The sequence below is a fragment of the Rhinoraja longicauda genome, chromosome 2 (assembly GCF_053455715.1).
Source record: "Rhinoraja longicauda isolate Sanriku21f chromosome 2, sRhiLon1.1, whole genome shotgun sequence".
In the NCBI taxonomy this organism is placed as follows: Eukaryota; Metazoa; Chordata; class Chondrichthyes; order Rajiformes; family Arhynchobatidae; genus Rhinoraja; species Rhinoraja longicauda.
In genome coordinates, this window is record NC_135954.1 from 30,923,922 (window position 1) to 30,946,055 (window position 22,134).

Below are 22,134 nucleotides of genomic sequence, written 5' to 3' on the forward strand. Positions count from 1 at the left end.
TGCATGTTTATTCTGGCCACTGCCAGTGTGGCATTCGATCATACTAATGTCATGCAGTGTGGAAACAGGCCCTTCGGCCTAACTTGCCCACACTGACCAAGATGCCTCATCTACACTAATTCCACCTGCCTGCATTTAGCCCATATCCCTCTAAACCTATTCTACCTTTATACCTGTCTAAATGCTTCTTAAACGTTGTGATAGTACCTGCCTCAACTACCTCCACTGGCAGCTCGTTCCATACTCCTACCACCCTTTGTGTAAAAAAGTTGCCCCTTGAATTCCTATTAAATCTTTTCCCCCTCATCTTAAACCTATGTCCTCTGGTTCTTGGTTTCCCTACTCTGGGCAAGAGACTCTGTGTGTTTACCTGATCTATTCCTCTCACGATCTTGTACGCTTCGATAAGATCACCCCTCATTCTCCTGCGCTCCATGGAATAAAGTCCAAGCCTGCTCAACCTCTCCCTGTAGCTCAGGCCCTCGAATTCTGAGTCCTTACAATTATCTAATATAGTTGGTGAGAACAGCAGTCAGGACCTTTCATTTGTCATTCAAGATTTCAAGATTCAAGATTCAATTTATTTGTCATCCAAAAAACAAGTTTTTTGGACGAAATTTCGTCACCCACAGTCCAACAATAAGAGCAATAAAATAAGCAAATTACACAACCCCAACCAACACAAAACCCCCCAAAAAGAAACATCCATCACAGTGAGTCTCCTCCAGTCCCCTCCTCACTGTGATGGAAGGCCAGAATGTCTTTTTCTCTTCCCCTGCCGTCTTCTCCTGCGGTCAGGCTGTTGTCGTTGCCATGTTCCAGGCTGCGCCGGATGGTGAAATGTCCGCAACGGGCCGACCCAAGCCCCGCTGCAAGTCGGGGCGGTCGTGGCTCCCGACATTGAAGCCCCCGCCGAGCAGAGAAAATTCCGTGGCCTATTTCAGGCCGCGCCGGACGGTGAAATGTCCGCGGTGGGCCGACCCAAGCCCCGCGATCCGCTGCCGCTGCCGGAGCTCCCGATGTCGGCATCCACGCGGCCCGAGCCTAAGGCGAGTCGCAGCCGCTCCCGCAGCCTCCGAGAACGGCCGGCTCCGCTGATGGTGAGTCTGGTCCGCGGGCTCTGCGAACCAGAGCCCTGGAGGCCGCCAGCTCCAGGAGTTGGGCCGATGGTAGGCCGCAGCAGGACCATTTAAAGAGTACCAAGGAACCCTCTGGGAAACAGCATTCTTCAATGTTTGGTTTAATCTGGAGTTGTAGGGGATCGAGGATTGGTTGAGTGGTTAGAATGAAAAGGAAGATCAAAAGGATAGGCTTTTGATATGAGGTTGAGAGCAGTAGAAAGATTTAACCGATTCCAGATACATGTGCCAAACTAAGCTATGTTGTTACAGTATTTGTAGGTTTCTTTCAGTGGAACCTATGACAGTGGTCAAGGAAGATCTGTAATGTATTGGGGATATCAAACAGCCATTGGGACATCTTATGCATATATTTCCCGGTCATTTCCTCGTCTCCCCTCTCCAGATATAAAGAAGATATAAAGGCTTTAAAGTGCATACTACTAGATTCTGCAGATATTAAATATGACATATTTAGGTCTTTGTAATAAAATTTTAAATGACTCCCAGCATGACATCACATTTGCCATGCAGTTTACATTGCATGCTTTGTGGGTTTAAATTATGCCCATCTGCTTTTACTCAGACTATTATTTTCCACATTTTACATGCTGTCTTCACAATAACTTTCTGATTTCTGTGGCTTTTCATTTTGCATAGGTAAATGAAAGCATAAGATGGCTAAAGAATCAAATGAATCATGGATTCATCACAGCAGAGAAAAGTATAAAATTTTATAGTTTTACCCTGGGAGAGGTTTATGTTTAGATTTATTATTGTCACGTGTACTGAGGTACAGTGAAAAGATTTGTCATACATCCTATGCAAAAAGATCAGATATACCGTATGTAGGAAAGAACTGCAGATGCTGGTTTAAATTGAAGACAGGCACAAAAAGCTGGAGAAACTCAGCGGAACAGGCATCTCTGGAGAGAATGAATGGGTAACCTTTCGGCTTGAGACCCTTCTTCAGAGTCCAAGATCAGATATATCACACATACAGTGCATTCAGAAAGTATTCAGGCCCTTCACTTTTTCCACATTTTGCTATGTTACAGCCTTATTTTAAAATGGATTAAATTCCTTTTTTTTTATCATCAATCTACACAAAATACCCCATAATAAAAAAGTGAAAACAGGTGTTTAGAAATGTTTTCAAAGTAATTAAAAAGAAATAACTGAAATATCACATTTACATAAGTATTCAGACCCTTTACTCAGTACTTTGTTGAGGCACCTTTGACAGCGATTACAGCCTCAAGTCTTCTTGGGTATGATGCTACAAGCCTGGCACACCTGTATTTGGGTAATTTCTCCCATTATTCTCTGCAGATCATCTCAAGCTCTGTCAGGTTGGATGGAGTGCGTCAATGCATAGCTATTTTCAGGTCCCTCCAGAGATGTTCGATCGGGTTCAAGTCCGGGCTCTGGCTGGGCCACTCAAGTACATTCACAAACTTGTCACAAAGCCACTCCTGCATTGTCTTGGCTGTGTGCTTAGGGTCGTTGTCCTGTTGGAAGGTGAACCTCTGCCCCAGTCTGTCCAGAACGCTCTGGAGCAGGGGTTTCATCAAGGATCTCGCTGTACTTTGCTCCGTTTATCTTTCCCTCGATCCTGACTAGTCTCCCAGTTCCTTCCGCTGAAAAATATCCCCACAGCATGATGCTGCCACCACCATGCTTCACCGTAGGTATGGTATGCATTGTAGATACAATCAGTTCAAACAAGAACAATAGATAGTGCAACGATATATCCAAAGTATAGGATATATCTCTCAGCATTGTAGCTCATCGGTTCCTTGGACAATAAGGTGATCTATACCTGTGCCTTAACCCCTATATCACTACAAAACCAACTGTACCAGTTGGGGGTTCAATTAGTTACCAAACCTGTTATAGTTGTGATCTTTCCATCTGCGATTGAACATGTGCTGATCTATTGCATGCCATTACTTCATTATAACTCAGCAAGAAAAGTTCATACTGAAGGGAAAAGGAAGTGTGTGAAATAGAGGACATATAAATTATCCTCAAGTGTGTCCAGTTATTAGCAGAATCTGCATCTCATTGGCAGAAAGAGAAACAAATAGACTTGGTTTTGGTTGGTACAATAAACACTGTAAAACAAAGCCAACTGGATGTTTCCTTTTGACCCCTGCTCAAGGTAAACAAGTTTGAGTAATTAAAGGCGATTTGTGGATTGATTCATCTGATTCTGCATCTGAGGCTCTTGGGTCACATAGGAAAGAATCACTAGATGCCTGAGCAAATTGATGAGCTGTCTTCATTAGAATTTGCTTCGGTCTCAGTTCAGTCTTCAGCGGTTTCTCCAGGCGACCTAATAGCTAAACGTGCAGAAACTTGAAAGCATGTTGCATAACTTTGTCGAAGGAAGACAGTATGATTAAGATAGGCCAACACATTAAGAATTCAGATAGATCTTTACCAAATTTAAATTGGCCATACTCAAGTATGATGCCAGCATCCGCTATCTCTTGTATCTTATTAAATTTTACATCAACTCTGTACATCTTACTGGTCCCTCTGTGTTTGCGAGATGCATCAAAAGAGGAAACAGAGTACAGTAAGGTTACATTTATTAACAAATTATCACATATAATTTGAAAGTATAGGATGAAATAAATTACCTAAACTACAAAAATTATTCTTTGGTATTTTTAGAACATAGCCTCTGCCACATCTTATTTCCTGAAGAAAATGTGCAGCACAGTAATGTGGTGCAGTCTAACAAAGAGGCTATATCCTGCCCATCCAGGGGATTGGTCATCATTGACTTGCAATGCTATGTTATATGTTAGTTTTGTGCAAGGAAGAAATCTGCAGGACATCCCAAAAGCAGAAATTTACTGCCAATGGCAAATCTTTGGAAAAATAGCCACAGTTCTAATACAGGAACTGAAACCAAAGTAATGTAGAAACACAGCAGTCAATTTGTACGTATGTTAATAAGAGGAGCAAAAATCATATTCAGCATGGCAGAGAATTTTTAAAGAGATAATGGACAAAGCCTTTACTTTCAAGTGGAGACACAAGAAACTGCAGAACCTGGAACACAAAGTGCTGGAGCAACTCAACGGGTCAGGGAGCATCTCTGGAGGGGCATGGATATCCATGGGAGGTGAAACTGCATGATCCATCAGATTAAAAGGTGTGGACTAGCTGGATCCTCCCAGCAATCCTTGGGAGGAAGATAGTGGTCCTCCACCTGTGGTAGAGGAAGACTACAATCACACAAGGAAGATGGTTTTGACTCAATTCCATCCAGCAGAAGGAGCAGGATGCAGATAACTGATATGTGTGTAGGATGGAATTAGTGAAGAATCTTTGGAATAATTAACTTTTGAGGTGCGCATTAAGATTTTCATGTCAATGGGATCAGCTAGGGTGAAAATACAGAGATGTTCTGGTAGTAGAAGTGGCCTCAGCATCAGACTGGATATAGTACAATTCGGTATGTATGTGTACAATACAGGGGATAGACTGAATCTAGTGTTTGCTGCTCACCTCTGTTCATCAAAGAATCTGCCAAACACTGAGCACTGATAAGAGACGGACCAAGATTGAAGGTACAGAGTTTAGAATGGAAACTAAATAGGATCACTTTCATACCACTCAGGTTAAAATGATACAAATGTGGCTCATTTTAGTTCTCCCATAGATGTGGGCAATCCTGATGAGAGTTTATTCACTGTTTATCCATTGATATCCTGAGAATGTGATGCTTCTTCATAAATTATTTAAATTCTTCTTTTTGTTTTTACCTATTTATTTTTTAGGTATTGCTAGCAAGACTAGCATTTATTGTCCCTTGCTGGGCCATTGTAGAAATTATATTCTAATGCTAATCATTTATACTCATTGTCAGAATGACAGGCGCATAACATAATTTAACAAAGTTGACCTTCACTGATGTACAAGTGGAAGCTAAACTCATCCTTGCGAATCATATTCAAAGAAGCAGCAGAAAAGAAAAAATAGGAATGGGTTTAGTTTGGAACATTTGGTTAAACTGCAGAAGATACAAAAGCTTAAAAAACACATGTACCAGCAGATTCAAGAACAGCTTCTTCTCTGCTGATATCAAATTCTTGAATGGACCTTTCATAAGCTAATGATGAATTCCCAATCTACATCATTGCGACCCTTGTACTTTAAAAAAAAATCTCTATTTTCTCCGTGGGTGTAACATTCCCCATTATATTCCACATTCTGTTTATTTTCTCTTTTGCATTACCTGATGTACACTTATATACTGTGTGTTATGAATTTTAACTGTAATTAATTTATTTGCCAAGTATGTTAAAATATACAAGGAATTTGATTTGCCATAGAGTCATATCAAAAAAGCAACAAGACACACAACTACATAAAAGTTAACATAAGCATCCACCACAGCGACTCCCTCACATTCCTCACTGTGATGGATTACATTAATGATCTGGATGATGGTGTGGCAAATTGGATTAGTAAATATGCAGATGATACTAAGATAGGTGGTGTAGTTAATAATGAAGTAGAGTTTCAAAGTCTACAGAGAGACTTGGGCCTTTTGGAAGGGTGGGCTGAAAGATGGCAGATGGAGTTTAATGCTGATAAGTGTGAGGTGCTGCATTTTGGTAGGACAAATCAAAATAGGACATACAGGGTAAATGGTAGGGAATTGAGGAATGCAGTGGAACAGAGGGATCTGGGAATAACTGTGCATTGTTCCCTGAAGGTGGAATCTCATGTGGATAGGGTGGTGAAGAAGGCGTTTGGTATGCTTGCCTTTATAAATCAGAGCATCGAGTATAGAAGTTGGGATGTAATGTTAAAATTGTACAGGGCATTGGTGAGGCCGAATCTGGAGTATGGTGTGCAGTTCTGGTCGCCAAATTATAGGAAGGATGTCGACAAAATGGAGAGGGTACAGAGGAGATTTACTAGAATGTTGCCTGGGTTTCAGCACTTAGGCTACAGAGAGAGGTTGAACAGGTTGGGTCTTTATTCTTTGGAGCGTAGAAGGTTAAGGGGGGGACTTGATAGAGGTTTTTTAAATTTTGAGAGGGACGGACAGAGTTGACGTGGGTAGGCTTTTCCCTTTGAGAGTGGGGAAGATTCCAACAAGGGGACATAGCTTCAGAATTGAGGGACAAAAGTTTAGGGGTAACATGAGGGGTAATTTCTTTACTCAGAGGGTGGTGGCTGTATGGAATGGGCTTCCAGTGGAAGTGGTGGAGGCAGGCTCGATTTTATTATTTAAGAGTAAATTGGATAGGTATATGGATAGGAGGGGATTAGAGGGTTATGGTCTGAGTGTAGGTAGATGAGACTAGGTCAGGGAGAATGGTCGGCGTGGACTGGTAGGGCCGGACAGGCCTGTTTCCATGCTGTAGTTGTTATATGTTATATGTTATATGTTATAAAGTCTTATCTTCTTTCCTCCTTATTCTCCCGTGGACGGGGCAGTTGAACCATCCGCAGTTGGGGCAATCGAAGCTCCCGCAGCTGGCGGTCGAAGCTCCCGAATTCGGTCCCTAACCAGGGACGACGAGCTCCACGATGTTAGGTCCGCAGGGTTCCGCGGTTGGAGCTCCGAGGTCGATCCCTGACAGGGACGCCAGCTCCACGATGTTAAGTCCGCAAGCTCCCACGATTGGAGCTCCCAAAGTCGATCCCCAGCAAGAGGCCGCCAGCTCCACGATGTTAGGCCGCAGTCCGGACGGAGATACGATACGGAAAAAAAAATCACATCCCCTTCGAGGATAGAGATTTTTAAAAAAGTTTCCCCCACCCCCCCCCACGTAATACAAACTAAACATACACTAAAACATACATTTAACAACAGTCTAAAAACAACAAAAGACGAAAAAGGACGAGACAGACTGTTGGCAAGGCTGCCATCGTATGGCGCCACCCGGTGCCTGAAAAGCATGCAACAGTTTTTCACTGTATCCTGTCAAATCAAGTAGTTATTGTCATATGCACAAGAACAGTGAGGTACAGAGGTACAATGAAAGTCTAGCTTGCAGCAGCATCACCACAGGCATATGGATTCAGACAAACATAAATTCTACATGAATCATCCAAGGCAGCAAAAAGTAAAAGTCTGTGCAAAAAGTCCCAAGACATTAGGATATAAACAATTAGAAATAAAAGTCATACAAGAGGTGGTCTGTAGAGTGTCGTTGTTGAGGTAGGATTAGCATTGTGCAAGTTGGTTCAAAAACCTGATGATTGTTAGGGAAATTGCTGTTCCTGAACCTGGTGATGTGTGACTTCAGGCTTCTGTACATTCTGCCCGGTGATAGCAGCAACAATTGGACATGGTCCAGATGGTGAGTATCCTTGATGATAGATGCCGTCTTCTTGAGGCAGTGCATCATGTAGATGCTTTCAAAGATCGTAAGGGGTGCGTCAGTAATGGACAAGACCGAGTCCACCACTCTCTGCAGCCTCGCGTTCCTGTGCGTTTGAATTGCCATATCATCCAAGAATGCTACCAGTCAAAATACTTTCTACAATGCATCTACAGACATTTGCTTGAGTATTCAGTGGCATGCCAAATCCCTTTAAACTTCAAAGGAAGTAGAGATACTGGTGCAGCTTTGCAATTGCATCTATGTGCTGGGTCCAGACTAGGTCGTCCAAGATTTTAACACACAGGAATTTGTAGCTCCACCACTGACCCACCGATGAAAGCTTGCATGAGATCCCCTGATTTTCCCTCTCTGAGGTTAACATTAAAATTGTTGCTCTTGTGGAGGTTGTCATTGCGGCACCACTCAACCAGATGTTCTATCTCTTTCCTGTACGCTGAATCATCACCACGTGATTCGACCAACAGTGTGGCTAAATACATCTCTGATACTATCTAAAAATATGCTGACAACACCACTGTGGTGTTGTCAGCAAATTTGTAGATGGCATCAGAGATATACTTGGCCACACAGTCATTGGTGTAAAGAGAGTAGAGCAGGGAGCTGATGGACGTGTTGATGGCAGAGAGGAGCATATGTTGTAACTAATCTGACTGAAGTCTTCATATGAGAATGTCAAGGATCCAGTTGCAAAGGGAGGTATTGAGGTCTGGGTCTTGGAGCTTGGTAATGAGCTTGGATGATTATGTTGAACGCTGAGCTGTTGTCAATGAACAACGGTTTGACATGTGTGTTCCTGCAATCCAAATGGTTCAGAGCAGCGAAGAGGCAGAGAAACAACATTTGCTGTTTATCTCGTGGTTATAGACAAACTGAAGCAGATCTAAGTGCCAATAATGAATCAATACCAATACCGCAGCAGCTGAAGTCTGACTGTGTTCAGAAGGTAGGAAATAGAAGAGATTGCTATCATCTTGTTTGATTATAGAGTTGGGCAATGAATGAATAGAAACATAGAAAATAGGTGCAGGCGGAGGCCATTCGGCCGTTTGAGCCAGCACCACCATTCAATATGATCATGGCTGATCACCCAAAATCAGTACTCTGTTCCTGCTTGCTTGCCATATCCCTTGATTCCACTCGCCCTAAGAGCTATATCTAACTCTCTCTTGAAAACATCCAGTGAATTGGCCTCCACTGCACTTCTGCGGCAGAGAATTCCACAAATTCACAATTCTCTGGGTGAAAAGGTTTTTCCTCATCTCAGTCCTAAATGGCCTTCCCCCTTATTCTTAAACAGTGACCCCTGGTTCTGGACTCCCCCAACATCGGGAACATTTATTATTCATCTAGCCTGTCCAATCCCTTAAGAATTTTATATGTTTCTATAAGATCCCCTCTCATCCTTCTAAATTCCAGTGAATGTCAGCCCGGTTGATCCATTCTTTCATCGTATGTCAGTCCCACCATCCCGGGAATTAACCTGGTTAACCTATGCTGCACTCCCTCAATACCAAGAATGTCCTTCCTCAAATTAGGAGACCAAAACTGCACACAATACTCCAGATGTGGTCTCACCAGGGTCCTGTACAACTGCAGTAGGACCTCCTTGCAAATCCTCTCGCTATGAAGGCCATCATGCCATTAGCTTTCTTCACTGCCTGCTGAACCTGCATGCTTACTTTCCGTGACTGAAGTACAAGGACACCCAGGTCTCGTTGCACCTCCCCTTTTCTTAATCTGACACCATTCAGATAATAATCCGCCTTCTTGTTCTTGCCACCAAAGTAATTATCCTCATACTTATCCACATTATACTGCATCTGCTATGCTTCTGCCCACTCACCCAACCTATCCAAGTCACGCTGCAGCCTCATAGCATCATCCTCGTAGCTCACATTGCCACCCAATTTTGTGCCATCTGCAAACTTGGAGACGTTTCATTTTATTCCCTTGTCTAAATCATTAATATATATTGTAAATAACTGGAACACCGAACTGAGCCTTGTGGCACCCCACAAGTCACTGCCTGCCATTCTGAAAAGGACATGTTAATTCCTACTCTTTGCTTCCTGTCTGCCAACCAGTTTTTGATCCATGTCAATACCCTACTCCCAATACCATGTGCTCTAATTTTGAACACTGTGTGGGACCTTGTCAAAGGCTTTTTGAAAGTCCAGATACACCACATCCGCTGGCTCTCCCTTATCCATTCTCCTTATTATACCCTCAAAAAATTCCAGATTAGTCAAGCATGATTTCCCCTTCATAAACCCATGCTAACTTTGGCCGATCCTATCACTGCTTTCCAAATGTGCTGCTATTACATCTTTAATAAACGACTCAAGAATCTTTCCCACTTCTGACGTCAGGCTAACTGATCTATAATTCCCTGTTTTCTCTCTCCCTCCTTTCTTAAAAAGTGGAGATACATTGGCTATCCTCCAGTCCTCAGGAACTGATCCAGAGTCCATAGAACATTGGAAAATGATCACCAATGCGCCCATGGGTTCTTGGGCAACCTCCTTGTGTACTCTGGGATGCAGACCATCAGACCCTGGGATTTATCTGCCTTCAGTCCCAACAGTTTACCTAACACCATTTCCTGACCAAATGTGAATTTCCTTCAGTTCCTCCCTCACGCTAGATCCACGGTCCCCTAGTATTTCTGGGAGACTGGGAGATTGTTTGTGTCTTCCTTAGTGAAGACAGAACCAAAGTACTCGCTTAACTGGCTTGCCATTTCCTTGTTTCCCATTATAAATTCACCTGTTTCTGAGTATAAGGGACCTACATTTGTCTTCACTCATCTTTTCCTCTTCACATATCTAAAGAAGCTTTTACAGTCAGTTTTTTTATTCCCCGCAAGCTTTCTTTCGTGCTCTATTTTCTCCCACTTATTTAACCCCTTTGTCCTCATCTGTTGAATTCAAAATTACCCGTAGTCCTCCAGTTTGCTGCTTCCTCTGGCCAATTTATCTGTATCATACTTGGATTTAACAATATCCCTAATTTCCCTCATTAGCCACAGTTAAGCCGCCTTCCCTGTTTTATTTTTACGCCAGACAGGGATGAACAATTGTTGTAAATCATCCATGCGATCTTTAAATCTTTGTCATTGCATATCCATTGTCAACCCTTCAAGTATCATTTGCCCATCTATCCTAGCCAATTCCTGTCTCATACCATCAAAGTTACCTTTCTTTAAGTTCAGGACCTCTGTCTTTGAATTAGCTGTGTTACTCTCCAGCTTAATGCAGAATTCTACCATATTATGATCACTGTTGCCCAAAGGGCTTTACACAAGATTGCTAACTAATCTTTCCTAATTACACAATACCCAGTCTAGGATGATCCATCCTCCAGTTGGTTCCTCTACATATTGGCTTAGGAAACAATCCCGTGTGCAGTCCAGGAAATCCTCCTCCTCAGTGTTGTTACCAATTTGGTTAGCCCAATCTATATGTAGATTAAAGTCACCCATGATAACTGCTGTACCTTTGCTACACGTATCTCTAATTTCTTGCTTGATGCTATCCCCAACCTCACTACTGCTGTTTGGTGGTCTGTATACAACTCCAACAAGCATTTCCTGCCCTTGGCTATTTCGCAGTTCTACCCATACAGATTCTACATCATCCAAGCTAATGTCTCTCCTTACTATTGCATTAATCTCCTCTTTAACCAGCAATGCCACCCCTCCTCCTCTTTCTTTCTGTCTATCCTTCCTGAATATTGAATACCCCTGCATGTTGAGCTCTCAGCTCTGGTCACCCTGGAGCCATGTTTCCGTAATCCCAACTATATCACATCCGTTAACAACTAACTGCGCATTCAATTCATTGAACCAAGATGGAGATCTGAAGGTCAGTGAAATCCAGCGCAATGAAGGATGGTGCACATTGCAGCAGTCACAAAGAGCGCCATCAAAATTACAGTCTAAATACAATTGGAATAAACAGAATAATTTACTTGCCGAAAGCACTGACACTTTAAACATATGTGAAGGTTGAGTTGAAATCCAGTAGATGCGTCTCATTATCCCTTTGAAGGACAGAGGCGCTGATTAAAATATCTTATTTCCCTCTGGATGGAGATAGCATGTCTTTCATAACATTTTCACAATAGTTACTTATTATAGCAATAAGAGACAAGACGGGCACAAATATTAAAACGCTCCGCACCAGTAATTCTGAAAAGGCAATTACAATGTTTTTACTTATCAAGGTAATGCCACAAGTGCAATGATGCAACACATTTGTTTATTTGTGCTTATCATTATTTGTTACTTCTCTGCTTTTCAGCATTATGCTGCCCTGCTAAATTAAACAATATTTCCTGAAATAGCTATTCAGAAAAAGCTAGTTTAAGGTCGTCATCCTTGCTATAGTTATTTCACAATGGGAAATAGCTAACCTTACTTTTTTTCTCTGCAACATGAAAGCACAACCTTATTTCCCCTTGATTGTAGCTGGGAAATTATGTGAGTTTAGTTACACATCGCATTAAGTGCACAGCAGCTGCTTTCCCAGCCAGTACTCATCAGTTGCTGCCAGAAATGATCAAGTTTTCAGATCTTTGATCATTAACACTCTCTCAGTGGTGTAGGATCAACTGCCTTTCCCACCAATCCCCGAATGGTCTTACACATCTGAAACCCAATTTCCTTATTATTTAATGGATTTCACACATCTCATCTGCACTCACTTGCTAACTCAGCATTTGCTGGATGTTTTCTCTCATATTTTCAATTCGTAGCACAGATGCACCAATTCCATTATGAACCTGTCCTATCTCTTCTGATCTAACAAGCATTGTTCATTTGACCTGTTAACTGTGTCCTGGTTTTCAGATGAGCCGAACAGCCTCTGTTTTAACATGCTGCCTGCCTCCTGACCTCTTTCCACTTTTTCATAGTCTCATACTTCTTAATATTCATCCTGCTTTCAAGTAACTAACCATCTCTTTCATAATGCACAGATTCTGCTTCAGAACTAGTTTCTGACATAAAATTTCACACAGTGTGCAAAGTTGCTAAGATTAACAATAGACAATAGGTGCAGGAGTAGGCCGTTCGGCCCTTCGAGCCAGCACCACCATTCAACGTGATCGTGGCTGATCATTCTCAATCAGTACCCCGTTCCTGCCTTCTCCCCATACCCCCTGACTCGTCTATCCTTAAGAGCTCTATCTAGCTCTCTCTTGAATGCATTCAGAGACTTGGCCTCCACTGCCTTCTGAGGCAGTGAATTCCACAGATTTACAACTCTCTGACTGAAAAAGTTTTTCCTCATCTCCGTTTTAAATGGCCTACCCCTTATTCTTAAACTGTGGCCCCTGGTTCTGGACTCCCCCAACATTGGGAACATGTTTCCTGCCTCTAACGTGTCCAACCCCTTAATAATCTTATATGTTTCGATAAGATCCCCTCTCATCCTTCTAAATTCCAGTGTATACAAGCCTAGCCGCTCCAGTCTTTCAACATACGACAGTCCCGCCATTAACCTCTTTGGGTCCTTTGGTACTGCTTTAACTCCACCGTAGTCCCAGTATATGAGGCATAAACTACACAGATATCGACTTTTATGCACATTTGAATAGGCAGCTAATGCTGTTGGATAGCGGGTGGTTGCCTTTCCCGTGATCAGCCACTTCCGTGCCAAATGCCTAAGAACACTGATGTTAGGTGAGGGTGGAAGTGGCGGCGCCAGCGGCTGCGGCTCGCTAGCAGTCTGTTCGTCTTTTTTCCTTTTTTTTTGTTGTGTGTCGGTGTTGGGATGGTTTTTGTTTTTTTTTGGTTGTGTATGTGTGGGGGGTGGTGGGGGGTGGTGGGGGAAACCTTTCTCTTTTGGGTCTCTTCCTCACGGCGCGGGGTGCGGCTCGGCCGCGGGGCCTAACATCGCCCGGTGCGGCTCGGCCGCTGGACTTAACATCGCCCGGTGCGGCTTGGCCGGTGGACTTAACAGTGCCCGGTGCGGCTCGGCCGCGGAACTTTTCATCGCCCGGTGCGGCTCGGCCGCGGGACTTTACATCGCTGGTGCGGCTCGGCCGCTGGACTTAACAGTGCCCGGTGCGGCTCGGCCGCGGGACTTTTCATCGCTGGTGCGGCTCGGCCGCGGGGCTTAACATCGCCCGGTGCGGCACGGCCGCGGGGCTCTACATCGCCGGTGCGGCTCGGCCGCGGGACTTAACATCGCCCGGTGCAGCTCGGCCGCGGGGCTTTACATCGCTGGTGCGGCTCGGCCGCGGGACTTAACATCGCCCGGTGCGGCTCGGCCGCGGGACTTAACATCGCCCGGTGCTGCTCGGCCGCGGGACTTTTCATCGCTGGTGCGGCTCAGCCGCGGGGCTTAACATCGCCCGGTGCGGCTCGGCCGCGGGGCTCTACATCGCCGGTGCGGCTCGGCCGCGGGACTTTACATCGCCCGGTGCGGCTCGGCCGCGGGGCTCTACATCGCCGGTGCGGCTCGGCCGCGGGGCTTTACATCGCCCGGTGCGGCTCGGCCGCGGGGCTCTACATCGCTAGTGCGGCTCGGCCGCGGGACTTAACATCGCCCGGTGCGGCTCGGCCGCGGGGCTTTACATCGCTGGTGCGGCTCGGCCGCGGGACTTAACATCGCCCGGTGCGGCTCGGCCGCGGGACTTAACATCGCCCGGTGCGGCTCGGCCGCGGGACTTAGCTGCGCAAGGCTCGGTCGCGGGGCCTTCCATCGCCCGGCTCGGCCGTGAGACGTTTCAGCGCCCGGTGCGGCTCGGCCAGGGGGACTTCCACCCCCTTGCGGGGACTGTGCGGGTCGGTCGGGGACGAGCTGTCTGTCCGTGGGCGTGGGGAAGAGAGTGGAAGTTTTGTTGCCTCCATCACAGTGAGGGGGTGTTTGGAGTCACTGTGATGGACGTTTGTGTTGGGGTTATGTGTCTTGTGTTCTTTTTTGTGTGACTGCTATGTAGTTTCGTTCGGTACCTTGGTACCGAATGACAAATAAAGCTCTGTTGAACTGTTGAACTGTTGTTACGTGGAGCCAGTTAAATCCAGGAAATGGAAGCATGACGGTCTCAGAAATAATTGGGGACTCATTTAAGGAGTGGGCAGAGAGAGTACAATTAAGTTAGGTCCTTTAGTGGGGAGCCAGTCCTCTGAGGAAACACTCATAAGATTGTTTATGGAAATGGCACCACTGAGTAGATTTGGTAATTTATTCAGGACCAAGAGGTAAATTAATTCATTACATTGTACAAAAAAGGCATAGCAATGTCTCTACTTCCTCAGAAGACTGAGGAAATTTGGCATTTCTCCAACGACTCTTACCAAGTTCTGCAGATGCACCATATACTGCCGGGCTGCATCAAAGCTTGGTTTGAGAACAGCTCTGACCAAAGATGTAAGAAATTGCAGATTATTTTTTGCAGTTGAAGATGTTTCCCAGTCCATCCCACAAATTAAACTCCCCACCATTGGCTCCATCTACATTTCACGCACCTTCGGGAGGGCAGCCAACAGAGTTAAGGACATTTTCCAACCCAGTCATTAACTCTTCTGTCGAGCAGAAGATCCAAAGGCTTGAAAGCATGTACCACCAGACTATGACTCTATGACTCAGAAACAGATTCTCTCCCACTTTTATCAGACTTCTGAATATCCATAAGCCAGGATGTAGACTCAATCCTCCAACCTACCTCATTGCAAACATTGGACTTTTTCCTTTGGAACTGTAATACTACATTGCCGAAAACTAAACTTTGCATTGTGGGATTTTTCTCTTTGCCCTACCCATTGTACTTGTGTATGACCTTATTGTATTCATATACAGTATTATCTAATCTAATTGGATGACACGCAAAAACAATTTTCACTGTACACGTGACAATAATAAACCAATACCAATATCTTTCTCCCTCCCTGGTACTTTGCTTGGCAGAAATGTAGAAACAAGGAACTGCAATTGCTGGTTTGCAAAAAAAGACATTACTGGTGTAACTCAGCAGGTCAGGCAACATCTCTGGAGAACATGGATAGGTAGACTGAAGATGGATCCTGGACCAAAACGTTACCTATCCACGTTCTCCAGAGATGCTGGCAACATCCTCGTAAATCTTCTCTGCACACTTTCCAGCTTAACCATATCCTTTCTGCAGCAGGGTGACCAAAACCTGTGGTAAACAAAATATTCCAAATGCTGCCTCTTTAACTTAATTGTATGGGGGCACGATGAAGAGGTTTGTGGAGAATACTAATATTGGCCACACAATTGAGAAGAAAAGCTCTTGACGACAAGGAAGACACAGGTTTTGATCAATTGAGCAGAGAAGGGCAGATGTAATTTAATCCAGTGGGTGGGAAGGAAGCGTGTGAGCCAGGCCCCTGGTGAAAGGGAAGAGAGCGAGTCAGATGCCATTCCATTCAGATTTCCAAACAGTTGAACAGTGAAAGATCAGAGCCTGAGTATGTGTACAGATCTGGTTAGCAGTATAGGAAGATGCAATTGCACTGGACACGGTACATATGGCTTTTCTAGATTAGAAATTTAGGCTGTGAGGCCACAATTGGACAGATGATGAGGGGAGATTTAATTGAGGTTTACAAAATTATGATGAGCTTAGATTAATGAAATAGGAAAGACCTATTTCATTTATGAAGATGTCTAAAACCAGAAGACAATGGAGGATTAAAAAGAAGATGAGGAAAACGTTTCCACCCAAGGTCATAGAGTCAAACAGCACAGGAATGGGCTCTTTGGTCGACCACGTCCATGCTGACTTTCATTTTCCATCTATACTAATCACATTAGGACCTTATCCTTCAATGCTGTCCATGCTATTCCAGGTGGTAGATTTAGGAACACATTCTCCGCAAGACAACAGTGTCAGAAACCCTCAGCACATTTACAAAGTGCTTTCTTGTGTACCCAAGGTTCTTTAACCTTCAGGCACATGGACAATGTAATAGGAGTGGTTATGCTGGGCAACTTTCTCTTGACTACTTCAGGCACAATGGACCAAATGTCCTCCTTTAATGTTGTAGGTTTTCTATGATTCTACTGTAATGTAATGAACAAGCAGTTATTTTTGCTTATAAATGTAGTCACACTTCTAAATGGATAGATATTGCAATTTTGTTTGATTACCCATCACATTTGCCCAAGGCGACACTGTTCATTCTGTTGTTGTTTGTTGAAGTCATCTCATTACCATTTTCAGTGATCAGACAAATCAACAGAGGTCACAATGAATAGCACATCTTACCATCTCTACCCTGAGGATGTATTTGTTTGATCTATAAAGGGAACAGTGTTAACAATTCATCTAGTCGTACATCCACCTATTTAGAAGGTGATTAATCGGTAGTCATTTTCGTGGAGCATGCTATTTTGACAACATTTTGATTAACTTTAAAGACTGTGCCATAGAAAAAGGAACTAATGCACATCCAAAAAAACCCCCAAAAAACAATGTTAAAAATCTGAATTAAAGGCAATGACTGCTGGAAATATTTTGCATATCAAGCAACATAAAAAATGTAAACTTTCCGTTTCTATTGCGGGTAAGATCAACGCCATGACATTTCGCACAAGAAACTATTTGCACCAGAAACAAGAACAGCTAAATTTTCATTTGTGTCTAGAAGTGAAAGCTGTATAAAATTGTGAGAGGCACAGACAGAATATACAGTCAGAACCTGTTTCCCAGGGTGTTAATGTCAAAGACTAGAGGGCATAGCTTTCAGGTTAGAGGGGCAAAGTTCGAGGTAGGTGTTAAAGTGTCATTTAACAGGCTTTCAGATAAGCACATGGATATGCAAGGATCATTTATCATCTGATCATTTATTGTTTTATTGTTTATTGGACATTAATTTGTTGTGCTGTTGAATTTCATTGTTCTGTTGCTGGTGCACATGACAATGCAACACTCTTTACTCTTGATTCCTCATGTACAAAGCATTCAATGCAACAGTTATGTTCAAGATATACTCCAAAGACGTACAGGTAGGTAGGTTAATTGGCTGGGTAAATGTAAATGTAAAATGTAAAAATTGTCCCTAATGAGTGTAGGATAGTGTTAATGTACGGGGATCGCTGGGCGGCACGGACTTGGAGGGCCGAAAAGGCCTGTTTCCGGCTGTATATTTTTTTGAGATAAATTTTTTATTGGAGATAGGTACATCTTTACAGTCATACATTTTTAAATTGATAATATTGTCAATTATTATTATATTGTCTCCAATACTTTTTGTCCCCTTTTTTTTTTTAAACTAGATAGAACTAAAGAAATAGATGAAGTAAGGAAAGAAAAGAGAGAGAAGCAAAATAAAAACAAAAACAAGAACAAATTGTAAGGATAAGGAAAAAGTTAGTTAAAGAAGAATGGAGAAATTTATTAAAATAACCAAAACTTCATTCGAGATATATACGTACATTTCAAAGTATAGCATTTCATCCATTCTTTAGTCCGAGTGCTAGTCAGGTTCCTGTGCTGAACCATTCTGACCCTTTAAGTAATCAATAAAAGGAGACCATATTCCAATGAATAATTCCTGTTTGTCCAACAGGGAAAATCTGATTCTTTCCACGTTTAAGGTCTCCGTCATTTCTATAATCCACATTTTGATTGTGGGGACCGTAGGGCCTTTCCAAAATTTTAGAATTAATTTTTTTCCCGTTATTAAACTATAATCCATAAAGTTTCTTTGTGTTGTTCTAAATGTTTGATTTAATTCTAATATTCCGAGTATAATTAATTTTGGATCTGGGTCCAATTGTGTGCTGGTTACTTTAGATATTATGCTAAAAATATTTACCCAGAATTTTTTAATTTTTATACAGTTTGCGAACATATGAAATAATGTAGCTTCTAAATGTTGACATTTATCACATTTAGGTGAGATATGTTGGAAAATTTTATGTAGTTTTGTTTTTGAATAGTGTAACCTATGTATTACTTTAAATTGTATTAGAGAATGTCTGGCGTTTAGTGAACACTGATGTATATGTTGCAAACTTTCTTCCCAAGTATCTTTCGTAATTACTTGGTTTAATTCTTTTTCCCATTTTTGTCTGTATAAGTCCGTGGAGGGAATGTCACTGTCTAATAAGATATTATATATATAAGATATTAATTTTTCTGTATTAGGATGTTTGTTCCAACATTCATCAAGAATTTCTGAATTTCTAATTCGAAAATTTTGGGAGTTCGATTTTACATAATCTCTAAGTTGAAGATATCTGAAATAATCATTTCCACGAAGACCATAAGTCTGTTGCAACTCCTGAAATGTCAGAAAGGTGCCTTCCTTATAAAGTTGTCCCATATTTTTAATTCCATAATCCTTCCATTGTGTAAAACCCCCGTCTACCCATGAAGGCTTAAACAAAGGATTATTCACAATTGGAAGAAAAAGTGATAAATTATCTAATTTTAATGTCTTTTTTAATTGTTTCCAAATTCGTGTAGCACTAAATATTATAGGGTTTTCCCTATAAATTTTTTTGTTTAATTTAGACGTAGCAAATAATATCGAACCAATATCAAAAGGTAAACAATCTTCCTTTTCCATTTTTAACCAGTCTGGTTGATGATCTATTTCTTCCAACCAGAAATTCATATTTTTAATATTAACTGCCCAGAAATAAAACAAAAAATTGGGTAAAGCCAGGCCTCCATTTATTTTTGATTTACACAAGTGTCTTTTGTTTATCCTATGATTCTTATAATCCCAGATAAAATCATTAACAATAGAGTCCAATTTTTTAAAAAAGTTTTTTGTCAGATATATCGGAATTGTCTGAAAAAGGTATAATATTTGCGGTAAAAAAATCATTTTTATGGCATTAATTTTGCCAACCATTGAGATAGGGAGTGTTTTCCAATATTGATATGATATGATATGATAACTAGATTCACCAATATACCTTGTACTTATTGAGAATAACTCCTGGTCCATGAATGCTTCAATTTTGAAATACCTATCCACTCATTCAAACTCCACTATGCCCTTGTCATGATTTTTACACTTGTTCTTTCTTTGGTTGTTCCAATTTTAGACAATAGACAATAGACAATAGGTGCAGGAGTAGGCCATTCAGCCCTTCGAGCCAGCACCGCCATTCAATGCGATCATGGCTGATCACTATCAATCAGTACCCCGTTCCTGCCTTCTCCCCATACCCCCTCACTCCGCTATCCTTAAGAGCTCTATCCAGCTCTCTCTTGAAAGCATCCAACGAACTGGCCTCCACTGCCTTCTGAGGCAGAGAATTCCACACCTTCACCACCCTCTGACTGAAAAAGTTCTTCCTCATCTCCGTTCTAAATGGCCTACCCCTTATTCTCAAACTGTGGCCCCTTGTTCTGGACTCCCCCAACATTGGGAACATGTTATCTGCCTCTAATGTGTCCAATCCCCTAATTATCTTATATGTTTCAATAAGATCCCCCCTCATCCTTCTAAATTCCAGTGTATACAAGCCCAATCGCTCCAGCCTTTCAACATACGACAGTCCCGCCATTCCGGGAATTAATCTAGTGAACCTACGCTGCACGCCCTCCATAGCAAGAATATCCTTCCTCAAATTTGGAGACCAAAACTGCACACAGTACTCCAGGTGCGGTCTCACCAGGGCCCGGTACAACTGTAGAAGGACCTCTTTGCTCCTATACTCAACTCCTCTTGTTACGAAGGCCAACATTCCATTGGCTTTCTTCACTGCCTGCTGAACCTGCATGCTTCCTTTCATTGACTGATGCACTAGGACACCCAGATCTCGTTGAACTCCCCCTCCTCCTAACTTGACACCATTCAGATAATAATCTGCCTTTCTATTCTTACTTCCAAAGTGAATAACCTCACACTTATCTACATTAAACTGCATCTGCCATGTATCCGCCCACTCACACAACCTATCCAGGTCACCCTGCAGCCTTATTGCATCTTCCTCACAATTCACACTACCCCCCAACTTAGTATCATCTGCAAATTTGCTAATGGTACTTTTAATCCCTTCGTCTAAGTCATTAATGTATATCGTAAATAGCTGGGGTCCCAGCACCGAACCTTGCGGTACCCCACTGGTCACTGCCTGCCATTCCGAAAGGGACCCATTTATCCCCACTCTTTGCTTTCTGTCTGTTAACCAATTTTCTATCCATGTCAGTACCCTACCCCCAATACCATGTGCCCTAATTTTGCCCACTAATCTCCTATGTGGGACCTTGTCGAAGGCTTTCTGAAAGTCGAGGTACACCACATCCACCGACTCTCCCTTGTCAATTTTCCTAGTTACATCCTCAAAAAATTCCAGTAGATTTGTCAAGCATGATTTCCCCTTCGTAAATCCATGCTGACTCGGAACGATCCCGTTACTGCTATCCAAATGCTCAGCAATTTCGTCTTTTATAATTGACTCCAGCATTTTCCCCACCACTGATGTCAGACTAACTGGTCTATAATTACCCGTTTTCTCTCTCCCTCCTTTCTTAAAAAGTGGGATAACATTTGCTATTCTCCAATCCACAGGAACTGATCCTGAATCTATAGAACATTGAAAAATGATCTCCAATGCTTCCACTATTTCTAGAGCCACCTCCTTAAGTACTCTGGGATGCAGACCATCAGGCCCTGGGGATTTATCAGCCTTCAGTCCCATCAGTCTACCCAAAACCATTTCCTGCCTAATGTGGATTTCCTTCAGTTCCTCCATCACCCTAGGTTCTCCTAGGAGAGTAATTTTGGTCCCATTACTCTCATATGAAGTGGTTTTAGACATTTTACAACGATAAAAGTCAGATATAAATATAAGCGATTATTGTACAGTAAATGGGTAAAGTAGATCAAGAAGCTAAAATTACTCAAATAATATTAAAAAAAGGTAGAAGAGCATTACATTAAATAACATTTCAAACGAGTGCTCTTGTTTGGTTTAATAATAAGCAAACCAAGTTTCACTGCTGAACAACGGCAAAGAGAAGGCAACATATAATACTGATTAGTACAAAACTACAACCTAGTTGGAGTGATGAAAGGAAATCAGAAGCTAAGAATCACAATGGAGTAGTGGTAGAGCTGCTGCCTTGCAGCGCCAGAGACCCGGGTTCGATCCCGACTACGGGTGCTGTCTGTACGGAGTTTGTACGTTCTCCCCGTGACCTGCGTGGGCTTTCTCCGAGATCTTCGGTTTCCTCCCACACTCCAAAGACGTTCAGGTTTTTAGGTTAATTGGCTTGGTGTAAATGTACAATTGTCCCTATAGTGTGTGTGTGTGTAGGGTAATGTTAATGTGCGGGGATCGCTGGTCGGCGCGGACTCGTTGAGGCAAAGGGCCTGTTTCCGCGCTGTATCTCTAAACTAAACTAAAAAAATAGATTGTCCGTTCCTTCAATTTCAGCAGTATTTTGTTGAAGGATTATAATTGCCTTGTTACAGTCTTCTCTAGGCACTGGAGTCTTACCGTTGCAACTTGTCACACCAGGTGCAGTTGAACCCAATCTCCGCATTAACACAGGCAAAGCAGTTTCTCAACTGGAGGCAAGCTGGAAATGAGAAAGATAACAAAGATATCAGGACAATGGCAGATTTTATTTTTAAATGGAAAAAGACTGCTGAGCTCGAGCTTTTCTCTCAGCATTCGTTTTAGCATTTGGGAATG

At 42.6% G+C, this 22,134-nt stretch overlaps 1 protein-coding gene across 1 annotated transcript in view; it reads right to left on the bottom strand.

Moving 5' to 3' along the window:
- The window catches only part of plxdc2b (plexin domain containing 2b), a 380,673-nt gene that overhangs the window by 78,103 nt on the left and 280,436 nt on the right, over positions 1-22,134 (bottom strand). Inside the window, exon 9 of the mRNA XM_078416435.1 lies at positions 21,937-22,018. Coding sequence (XP_078272561.1) covers positions 21,937-22,018 — 82 coding nt within the window. The remainder of the gene's footprint in view (positions 1-21,936; positions 22,019-22,134) is intronic.